Consider the following 11,971-nt stretch of genomic DNA (forward strand, 5'->3'; position numbering starts at 1 on the left):
GCGATGATGGGCTCAAGTATAGCAGGGATTGTGGGGCTGGCGCGGGATCGGGCAGTGTTTCGTTCTGCTGTGCATGGGGTCGCTGTGAGTCGGAAACGACTCGACGGCACTTAACAACAACAACAACATCATCCCTGGTAATTGCTGATATGCTTGGAGGAATAGTGCAAGATATTCATACTCCCCCCACCCCCCGTAGCCAAACCGAAACAAGTCATGTCATGATATGAGCTAAAAACCGACAGGACTCCTAAATCTGGGAATGCTGCATCAGAGGGGATGCAGGCAAGGGGTGGCCGGCTTTCCTCATGGCAGCCTTTCCCTTGTCCTGCTGCTACTGCGTAGCAGGCTGGGCTGAAAAAGAGAATGAGCAAGAGGAGTTCAGGCTCTCCATTTGCACACCAAAAAGGTCCCATCCACTGTCCCCTAGTCCTACAACAAAGCAAAGGTTCCACGGATACGGAAGTTTAACTTCTATTAAAATCAGTAATAATGTATTCTTCATACACAGGGCTGCATCCTGCTTTGTTTCCACTTAATAAGCACTTTTCCTATTTGGGTGTGAACTCTTCTTGCACTGGCAAATACTTCCACAAAATCATTTGTAATTTCATTTTAACCCTCGATCCTATTTCTACAGAGCTTTCAGATGAGAGCAGGGGTTGACAAACTTTTTCTGTAGAAGACCAGATGGTAAGTATTTTAGGCTTTGCAGGACTCATGGTCTCAGTCGCAACTACTTAACCCTGTTGTATAGCAGAAAGGTAGCCATTTACAATATGAACATGGGTAGATAATATATAGACAATATGAATGATCATGGCTGTGTTTCAATAATGCTTTATTTACAAAAATTGGCCAAGTGGTGAATTTGGCCCATGAGTCACAGAGCTTGCTGATTTTGTAGATTAAAAAATACAAATATAATATTCCAAGATTCTGTTCCAGTCTTCTTGGAATATGTACCTACATAAACATCACTTTAAATGGCTGCATTATATTCATACCATAGAGTGGCTAGACTAATTGGGGAAATAGTTCATAATTCACTTATCCATTTTCTTATTGTTGGACATTTAGGTGGTTTCTTTCTCTTTCATTTCCTGTTTAGTTTTTTTTTTTTTTTTTTTAAATACCCAAAATTTATGTTTAAAAATTTTTTTGAACTTAATTATTTCCTTAGGATAGATTCCCAGAAGTGGAATATAAGAATAAAATGAATTCTTAAGTTTAAACAACTGACCAATGCAGCTGAATTATAAACCTCATGGGCTGTATCCATTTACACACCTACTGGAAGGACAGAGTAGAGATTGCCAATTTCATCACACACTTGCCAGCACTGAACATTTCCTTTTTTAAGTTTATTTTTAAAACTTTGCTAGGCTGGTAAGAAAAAAATATCTCATTGATTCACTACACAGTTCTTTGAGTTCAGTGCTCTATATTTAACTTTGTAATGAAGTAACAGACCAGTGGAGCTGACAAACTCTTTCACCTCAGGCATTAAAAGTCTACTGTAGACTAGCTTCACAGTACACCCCCCCAAGTGCAAAATAACTAAACTGAAAGCTACAAAGGATGTCCTTAAGTGACACACAGTGGAAAATGTACACATTTAAAAGAATCAGAAGGATACAACTTGAGGCTTCAGTCCAGCTCTGAGGAAAACTAAGCTGGAGACAGAGACACAGTATGATTCTTACCTGGACTCCATGGGCCCCTGCTTTTCGAGAGGCCTAATCTTCTTAGGGTATACTGGCAGTGAGGTCGTGTCGATGACTTTGGTTTCTCCATTGCTGTAGGTGAACTCTAAGGTGCCATTCCATTCCCCGTGGGCTTTACAAACAATGGTGTTGGTTGGGTTGTGCTTCACTTCTGCTGTGACCCTGAATTAATTAATGAGCCAAATGAACATACTTTGCTAGATTATCAAAACAGGCTTCAAAAGGTGCACTTATATATTCAGGGATGTCCTAAGGAGAAGGGGAGAGAACAGTTTTGGCAGTATTGCCCACAGATTAGCTCTGAAGATATGATCTAATCTCCTTGATCAGAAAAGAGATATTGGTGAAAATACTGGTGAACTTGGAATAAAGACACTAGATTAGTTAATACTAATGTACCAATGTTAATATCTTAGGTTTGGCAAACAAATAATGGCTTTATAAAGACTAATGCTGGTATGGAAATCCAGAAATTCGGTTTGGGGGAGTGGGAAAGCAAAAGACATCCCCTCCAAATCAAGACTCTATTAGTGCTACATTTTAACCACAGACAGGATAAAGTATAAGGAGAATTTAAAATCCCTAAACGAGGTCAGTTCAGTATGTGGGTCCAACACGACCACTCACACTCCCAACAGATCACAGTAGAAAAGGACAAATATTCACTCAATACCCACACAACTCCATGGGTGAACACTGAGCAGAAGCTATTCTCAGCCTCACATCAACACCTTCCTTCCCACAAGCAAGGCCTCTGAGGGCAGACCTTCAACCTCCCTTAAGGGCCTTTATGGAGACTTGTGGCCTCTGTTTCACCTGCCTTCAGATCTCCAACTCTGGGTGAAAGCAGAGACACACATGCCCACTTCCCCTTCTCCCTCAGACCTTTCTGTGATGTCAGAGTTACACAGGAGAAACCAGAAAACCTGCTCCCAAGGAGTAAAATGAAGGAGCTGAGCTACTCTTTTCTGATGGTCTAAAAAAAACCAAGCCAAACTCGCTGCCGTTGAGTCAGATATGACTCATAGTGACCCTTCCTTGGGTTGCCGAGGCAGCATCACTACAGAAGTAGATTGCCCAACCTTCCTTCCCAGGAGTGGCTGGGGGGTTTGAACCTCTAGCCTTCTGGTTAACAGTCAAATGCCTTAGGCACTGTGCCACCAGAGCTCAGGCTAAATTTAGAGTGTACAGATGCAGCTGGGGAACCTTCTTCCTGAGCCTGAAAATAGCCACGGTGAATGTGACTAGTAAACCAAAGACTTCCAGGTCTTAAGGAAACTTCTGGGGTGCACACAAAGGAAGGATATTAGTGGTGTACTAGCAAATGTTTAACAATTGGCTCTCCATGGGAGGGAAAACAAAAATAAAAATGCCCTTCCCACCATGGCTGATTTCAAGCTACCAATGTGATGTCACTAAATATGAAGCTGGGAAGAGATCTGAGCCAGCGTACGCTCATGCATTCACTGCTATCTACTCTCAAATACTCTCATGTTAACTCCACATAGAGGAAACTTTGCCAAGAAAAAAGTAGGAAGCTTGTGCATCCCTTTCATGACCCATGGAACATATACTGCCCACCAATGTTTTCACTCTCAGGTTTCTTAAGGAACCTGTTATCCCAGCTGAAGTATGTGCTGCACTTGGCAGGAACCTGTGTAACTGCATGAATCTGAAGAAGCGGGCCTTACCCCACCAATCCTACCATCAGAGTCCACTTAGAACATATGCGTACCACATAATTGTATCAAAATCCATATGATCATACAAAAGCAATTTTCCCCTTGATTTCAGCATGTTTTCCACTACTGAAAACGCAGTATCAACAAAAAATTAAAAGTAGAAAATAATTCGGTCATGCAATGGTTAAATAATAGATCTGCTCTGAGAGGGTTTTGTTTTGTTTTGAAATAACTGAAGCAATAAAAGTGACTTTGTGCTTCCTCAAACAGCAGACCTCTCCTTCAATTTGTTAGAATCAGGCTCCCCAGAGGAAACAAACAGTCATGACGTCATAGATTCCTGATGTGAGATGCATGATATGGGATTCACGATTATCTGACGTAACCAATTTAACAGGAGATGGTGAATGCTCCAGCAGTATCTGGGTACACAGAACAAATCACTTCAGAGCAGAGAAACACACAGGCTGTGGGCTCAGAAATGAGAGGTTATTGTAACAAACGGAGGTGGTTCTTAACCTTCAATGTGTGGGTTCTGCAAATCCATCATCAATGGAGTTCACCATAAGTTCAGATTGGGGAGGGCTCCAAACAACTGCCACGTTGAGATGGGGATGTTTCTTTCTGAAAACGTGTCTCAGGTTAAACCCCTCAAATGTTCATGGGAATATTCTCAGGTAACAACTTCATCTGGATTTCCATCTCACTCACTGCTGGAACTCCATATTCGAATGCAGAAAAGAAACCAGGGGCAAAGGTGTAGCCTCCCTGGCTTTACATCTCCATAAGCCCTCGGCTGCCTCCTACCTGTGGACTTTCCCTCCGTAAAAGGGCTTCGTGTGGAAGATCACTGTTGCTGAGTACCCGGTCTTGGCACAGTTGATGCTGACTTTTCCTCCAAGCTCCACCCACGGAATGGTGAGAATGGACCGTGCATAGGCACTCGGCAGGGTAAACACGTACTCCTCACCATATTCCAAGAGCCTCAGCACACCTCCGGGGGAGAGAGGAGACATGGGTTAGGCACACAGACATAGGGAAAGGGTAGATGGGGATCAAACAACACCAAGATGTAGCAACCAAACAGCATCCTGTGACAGGTGCCACATCTCCCACCTCTGCAAAGTCCAGGTACTCATATAACATGTATTCAGCCATTGAGCAAGATAGTGAGAACACAATGGTGAACATCACAGATCCAGATTCTGCCCTCAGGAAACAGAACAGAAAGGCAGACATTATTAATCACCAAAGGGATGAAAAGTTCTAACTGTGATAAAGGTGGGAAGGAGACATGCCCAGTGCCATGGAGCCTCCAGCTGGAGGAGCGGACTTAGACAGGGAAGATTTCTCTGAAGACGTGATGGTTGAACTGAGTGAGAGCGGACTTAGAGAAGAAGGGAGGGAAGAGTGTTCCATGCAGCGGGATCAGCATGTACAAAGACCCTGTGGTTAGAATGAGTCTGGTGAGCATGAAGGGGCTGGATGACAGGGCCCAAGTTGGGCACTGGAGGTGGAGTATGTAGGTGTGGAGGCTGGCTATATCAGCAGGGGCCAGACTTTGTTCTTTAAACTTCTAAAAAGCATGTCTTTGTCCTGAGAGCAATGAGAATCAACTGCAATAGTTCTCATGAAGTCAGACAAATCAGGTTTAGCTGGTTTCTCAAAACATGTACAGGTGCTGCCAGAAACCTAGGGAAGCACCTGCCAAGAGCAGGAACTAGACACTCACTATCTATCCATTCCCCTTTAGGCTCAGGGGCTCTCAAGCTTAGCATCTAAGTATTAGGCTCAGAGGGGTCATAAACCAAAAAATACAAACTCACTGCCATCAAGTAGATTCCGACTCAGCAACCCACACTGGGTTTCTGAGGTGATAAATCTTTATGGAAGTAGATTGTCCAGTCTTCCTTCTGTGGAGTGGCTGGTGGGTTTGAACCTCCAACCTTCTGGTTAGCAGTCAACTGCCTTAAGCACTACACCACGAGAGCTCCTTCAGAGGGGTCAAAATCCCCTTGAAACTAGGCACAATTATGTGGGTATGTCTATTTTTCTAGACAAAAGGGTCCTAGCTTTTAGCAAGTTCTCACAAGCTGGTATGACTCTCCTCTCGCCCCACCTCCCAAAAAAACCCTACACAGCCTCAGGGCAGCTGTATAATTTGTGCACCACACTCAGAAGTCTGCAGAGGAAGTGGAAATCCAGCCCTTGCTTTGTTTTCAGGGCTGCGTCAGTGCAGGGGGGGCACCACTGATAATTCACACGGAGGCCCCCTGGGAGCTGGCAGAGGCCCTGACAGCTAGTGAAGTACCATCTCAGTGTTCCTTTCTGGCACTCTGGGGCTTTAGCTGTAAGAAACGCCCCCACAGTTCTACTCTAGCTCATTCTGGGTCAGATGATTATCCAGGGCACTGTGAGCCTCAGGAAGGATAGTTTTGCCCTTTAATTAGATATATGCAGTCAGTGGTGGTTCGTGATCTCCCTTCCCAAGTGTGAGGAGTTGGGTGAATACCCCCACGTGTGAGCACTTCCTGGCTGACAAGTACTCCTGGGTCTGCACATGCACTGTCCTTTAACCCACACACCTGCTCTATGAGGCAAGAGGAAACCAACTCAGAGTCATTTGGAAGCTCAGCATTTCTCTTTTAGGCTAAACAAGTATCTAAGTCATTATAGCTAGAATCTGCCCAATAGTATATGTCTGCCTTTCTTCCATGACAGTGAGTTTGCCAGGGAACCAGAGGAGAGATGGAGCAAATTTTTACAGAGGAGTTGTGATCACAGTTTGTTTCTAAAGTTAATACTAAAGTACGTTCAAGGTACCCTTGAATGCCACGAGGTACATTATAATATTCTAGACTTGTCCACAACCACCAATCTTGCCCTTAATTAAGTGCATCAAAGTCAGTTCTCCCCACCTACTGAAACAGATGCCTGGTCCTATAAACCCAAGGTGAAATACTACCTTGTGTCTAAGTGTCTTCTCCTGTGGAGTGCTGGGTGGGTTTGAAATGCTAACTTTTTGGTTACCAGTCAAGTGTTTGACCTTTGTGCCACCAGGGCTCTGGCTAACAGACTACTTAGTGGTAAATCTTTCCAGGTGTCCAATATGTCTTCCCTACACCACAATCTCACCCAAATTTCTTTTTTGTCCATATTATGTAGTTAACCCTTCCTGACGTAAACCGGAAGTACCTTCAGGACTCCCAGCCATTCATAGTCTAGCCAGCAGGCTTGCTCTTCAGAAAGGACTCCCATATGGCCAGGATCTCAGCATGTGGAGTCCTCCTGGGCTTATTCACAAATAATAAACTTTGTGAGCTGGGACTGTGCAACAGATACTTCTTTTACAACGTATTTACGTGGAGTTATGCCACAGCGTCTTCTTAAAGATCTGGTTAAGATCTCAACAGATCATTTTAAATCCTCTGTCACTCGCCAGCCTGGTGATCTTAACCTCTCTGAGCCTCAGTTTCTTCATCTCACCAAGGGATAATGGCTTCTATACCTCACAGGGCTATTGTAGGGATAGAGAAGGCAATTACAAAACTGTTAAAAGCATGTACTCTGACCCTGCCAGAATCCTGACAGTTTTATATCCTTATAACCCCCCTGGCTCTCTGAAGAGGCTCTCTTGATGGGTCAATTGTTAACAGCCCATTTCCATTTTGGAATAAAGAGGAAATGAGAAAGTCTGGATGTGGGTTATGCACATGGGAGAATGGCAGAGATAGGTGGGAGATTTTTAAACTTTAATGTTTTGCATAAAAGATAGCATCCTCCTCCCATTCATCTTTAGAAAAATCTCTTCCAAGCCAAGGTGAAATTTCCCTCAAGTCTCCAGAAGTCCGTGAGCAAGCTGAACTGATCTGAAGGCGCTGGCCAGACTCTTTTCTAAAAATCCATAAATGTGCGCTCACTCATTAAATCGCTGTCATTATGCCTTCTCAATGTTAACTCTTTTTTTAAGAGTTGCTTAAAAAAAATTGTCCCTAATATGAATGAAAGACTGCAATAAAATTAGACTTACAAATGGGACTGCAAATGGAAGTTCCTTCTTAATTGGCAGAGGAGCTGAGAGAAGCTGAAAAACCCCAAAGAATCAATCTTTCCTTGCTGCGGTTAGTCCTCAAGCTGGAAGGTTTTCATTTGAAATTCCACAAATTGGTTTATCAATAAACATAAGGCAAAGGGTTAAGATTTTCTAGCTGATAAAATAATGTAGTACCTGATCTCCATCAGGAAACCAAAATATTCCTATAGGATATTTACACTGGCTAGTACAGAATCTCAGAAAGTAGCTCCAAGGAATCAGTCTGCAGACACCAGCAATGAGGAAGCTCCATGCACACACACCACTTCCTTCCTAAAGCTAATTGCCTCCCCCCAATTCCCTAGAAACTGTCTCAATTAAGAGGCTGTGCTATTGGCAGCGCACTGACTCTGAGAACTTGGTGGGAAGCCAGTTCCAAGAGCAGCTGGAGGCACCCTGCTCTCAGCAATGGGGTGCAGGGAAATGGGCGGGGCCCTTGCTCTCCCTGGACATCCATTGGAGGGTTGACAGGCCAGTGTCTCAATTAGGGGCTTTCAGTGTCAGAGCTGCAGAAATCAGGCAGTGCCTAAGCAACAGCACAGGGAATTCAAGGCAGAATGAAACACTTTATAATGGCATTTGATTGTAGTCAAATATGCCAGTCTAAAAACAGTACACCTATTCCTCACTTATCACTATCTCATTATCTCACAATAGCACAAAATCTATCTATTTTGTGCATTAATGATGTACATCTGGCTGAGTAACGCTGGCTGTGATGGTTAAGGTTGTATGACAACTTGGCTGGGCCATGATTCTCGGTGGTCTGGTAGTTATGTAAGGAAAGAATCATCCTCCATTTTTGCATAACACTGAATTTCATATACAACCTGGTCTTTGAACCTAACCCACATTGATAAGTGAGGAGTGGATGTAATCTAAGAGATAAGACCCTATATTTACGTTCAAAGTTTCAAGATCACATGTGTGATGTGGATTTAGTTACTGAAAGGGCTTAGGCAACCTTAAGGCCTCATGGCTGGGTAAAAAGCACTGTTTGGGTCAGCAGGAATACACTGAAGTGGGTGGACAGAAAGGGCTATGTCCGAGGAGGGGCTACCAGAGTCTCTCCAGAACCTCCATTTTGAATTCAGCACCCTGATTACTGAGAAGTTCTAACTAGAATGTTCAAGCAGGTAGACGTAAGAGCAGCAAATTCTAATTCTGCTTCAGGAAAGGCTCTATCTGGAGGCCTTGGGCTCTCACTCACACAGCATTAGGAGCCTTTGTCCAGCATTAGAGTACACCTCACTCAGGCTGCAGAGAACAGGTGAGCGAAGATCCTGAGGCATTATGTGCCTACCTTACAGACACTCAGCAACTGCCAAAAACAAAAGAAAAGAAAGATGTCAAGTCTACTTCATGGGCTGGATTCAGGGAAATGGGTAAAAGGACCTCACTGGTCTCTAAAGCTGAAGAAAATGAAAAGGAGGCAATGTACTATGCTGGGCTAAGAAAGGAGCCCTGTGGCTTAAGTGGAATGGTTAGAGGTGCAAATGGGGTAATAGGACAGATGAGTATACTGAGAAGCAGAAGGGAGAGGCAGAGAGGGGAGCAAAATATGCTAGGAGGGAAGGGGTAGAAGTGAAGCCCAATCACACGGTGATGTGTGTGTCTCTCACTCACTCACACACACACACACACACAGCTACCCCACCAGGGCCAGCCACTGGTAGTGGAGAAGGAAACACCATGGAGAGGGGAGCGCGAGAGGGAGACTGAGGCTGATTGAAGAGTTCCCTAAAGCACTGGAAATAGATTGCCAAGTCCTCACCTTTACCAGGAATTTCCAGAATACCTGCTTAGGGGCCCAGAGACTGGGAGGCATCTATCCCATATTCCAGTTGAAGAATCTGTGGTTTTCCTACATCTTGACAAGTGGCAATAAGCATTTCTGCTGGGTACGGAGAACACCCAGAAAGGAACTTGAATAAAAATTTTCTATATATCAGAAAAAGACACTTAATTTTATCAGAAGGTATACTCTGAACACATATTCTGACTAATCACATATTTAAACTGTGTGTGTGTGAGAGAGAAGATTGGAGAAGAGAAAAAAATAATTGGTCTCTTTTTACTTCTATCTTTGCCCTTGGGCTACTCCTCTGATACTACCCCACCCACCCCCCACACTCTTCAGTCTATTCTTCACACACCAGCCAAAGTAATGCTACTAAAACCACACCCACCCTCTAGGGATTCCCATCTCACTCAGAGTAAAAGCCAAATCCTTCCACAGGCCACCAGGCCCCCCATGAACTGGCCTTTCTTTGCTGACCTTATCTCCTCTACTCTCTCCCTTGCTCACTTTGCTCCAGCCACACAGGCTTTTGCACTGTTCTTGCAACATCTAAGCTATATACTTCTGCCTCAGGGCCTTTGCACTTGCTGTTCTTGTTTGCCCGGAACACATTAAGTCATCCACATGACTCACTCAGCTCCTTCAAGTCTTTACTGAAGTGCTCCATCCTCATTGAGGCCCATCCTATTAATCACTGCAAAATGCCCCTGTCCCTACTGTCTCATCTGTTTCTTCCTGCTTGGTCTTTCTAGCCAGCCATCATTTATCACATTGCAGATTTCATGCATGTTTTCTGTCTGACTTGCTCCATTAGAAGGTGCTCTGGTGGTGCAGTGCCAAAGCATTTGACTGCTAACCAGAAGTTTGGCAATTCAAACCCACCAGCCACTCCGCAGAAGGAAGATGGGGCAATCTACTTCCATAAAGATTTACTGCCTTGGAAACCAAACGGGGTTGCTATGAGCCAGAATTGATTCGATGGCAGTGGGTTTTTTTTTTAATTTTTTGTCCCATTAGAACATCAACTCTGCAAAGGACAAGGATTTCTGTCTTTCGTGGCCACTGCTACATCCCCAGCACAGAGGCCGGGGGCATACATTTGTCAAATGAATGGGCGAATGAATACACCCATGGATTGACTTGACTGACCCACTGCTATATAAATAAGGAAGCAAACACATTTAAAAATATCTCTATGAAATAGATGGGTAATCACCTGTTGTTGTTATGTGCCGTTGAGTCGGACCCGACTCATAGCGACCCCTCCTTGGGTTTCTGAGGCAGTATCACTACGGAAGTAGATTGTCCAACCTTCCTTCCGAGGAGTGGCTGGTGGGTTTGAACCGCCAGCCTTCTGGTTAGCAGTCAAGTGCCTTAGGCACTACACTACCAGAGCTCCCGGGTAATCACCTACTCATATAAAAATCTGAGTATAAACTAAAGGTGTGAAGGCATAAACTGCTTGAATGCTCTACCTTCTTTGGCAAACAAACATATTTCATCCTCCAGGAATTTATTATGTGGGAAATATAAATAAGTACTAAAATCAAACAGAATGAGGTAAGTCACCTGAATACCAATTTTTGTTTTTAAATAAAGGAAAGATTGTACCAGTATAAACTGCATGGTTCAGGTGAGCTTTCAGCAAGCAACGTAAAGAGAGAGTCCCAGATAAGTCAAAATCAAGATTAATGTGGCTCCCATATCTTATTACAAAGCCAAATACACAAATCAATGCACATATAAACCATCTACACAGGGTCCATAGAAATTCTCTTCCTCGCATCATTCCCTTCCTCAACAGTAAGAGCCTCTTGAGGTGTTCTAACCTAAGCTCTTGCAGCTCAGAGACTGAGGTCTGAGACCTGGGCTGACACACACTTCCTGGGGTGTGCCACACAGCTTGGACCCTAATACTGCTGTGCAGAGTCAGCTTCCTATTGCTTGTTGTGGACAGAAGGCTGAGTTCAGGGAAACAGTGGTCATGGAAGGCAGAAGAGAAGCCTGAGAAAAGCTGCACAATCTAATCCCTCCACCCTCCCCTCCCAGAAGCACACCTAAACGAAGTGGACAGCAGGGCACAGGGAGACAGACATCAACATCCCTGGTGTTGCCCTCACCTGTAAACCCATTGCCATCAAGTCAATATCGATTCATAGTGACCCCACAGGACAGAGAAAAACTATCCCATAGAATTTCCAAGACTGCCATCTTTACAGGAGCAGACTGCCACATCTTTCTTCTGCAGAGAGGCTGGCGAGTTCAAACAGCCAACGTTTTGGTTAACAGCCAAGCACTTAACCACTGTGCCTCCTTTGCTCTTACAGAAACCCTGAAACCCTCTGTACCAGCCTCCACCATAACGTGGACCTCCACCTGCTGTTCACCCCTACCTGGGCTTATGACTCCCTTAACCTTCTCAGATATGGACAGATTCCCAATTCACAGATCAGAGAAGAGTCCATGGAAATGGTGTATAGTTCAGGGAGACAGCACCTCCCCTGTGTCCCTCCTCACTGGGTTGTAGTAAAGGTCAGATGTCTGTTATATACATGTATATATATAGTGCTACACTGGCGGTTCAAACGCACCAGCCACTCCTCGGAAGGAAGGTTGGGCAATCCTACTTCCGTAGTGATACTGCCTCGGAAACCCAAGGAGGGGTCGC

The 11,971-nt window shown here is 44.4% G+C and overlaps 1 protein-coding gene across 1 annotated transcript in view; it reads right to left on the minus strand.

Moving 5' to 3' along the window:
• Positions 1-11,971, minus strand: part of OSBPL10 (oxysterol binding protein like 10) — a 576,794-nt gene that overhangs the window by 6,948 nt on the left and 557,875 nt on the right. Inside the window, exons 9-10 of the mRNA XM_007948631.2 lie at positions 4,217-4,403; positions 1,707-1,889 (exon numbers count right to left, since the gene is read on the minus strand). Coding sequence (XP_007946822.1) covers positions 1,707-1,889; positions 4,217-4,403 — 370 coding nt within the window. The remainder of the gene's footprint in view (positions 1-1,706; positions 1,890-4,216; positions 4,404-11,971) is intronic.

Source organism: Orycteropus afer, unplaced genomic scaffold (genome assembly GCF_000298275.1).
Source record: "Orycteropus afer afer isolate SDZICR_OR568_19922 unplaced genomic scaffold, OryAfe1.0 scaffold00218, whole genome shotgun sequence".
Classification (NCBI taxonomy): Eukaryota; Metazoa; Chordata; class Mammalia; order Tubulidentata; family Orycteropodidae; genus Orycteropus; species Orycteropus afer.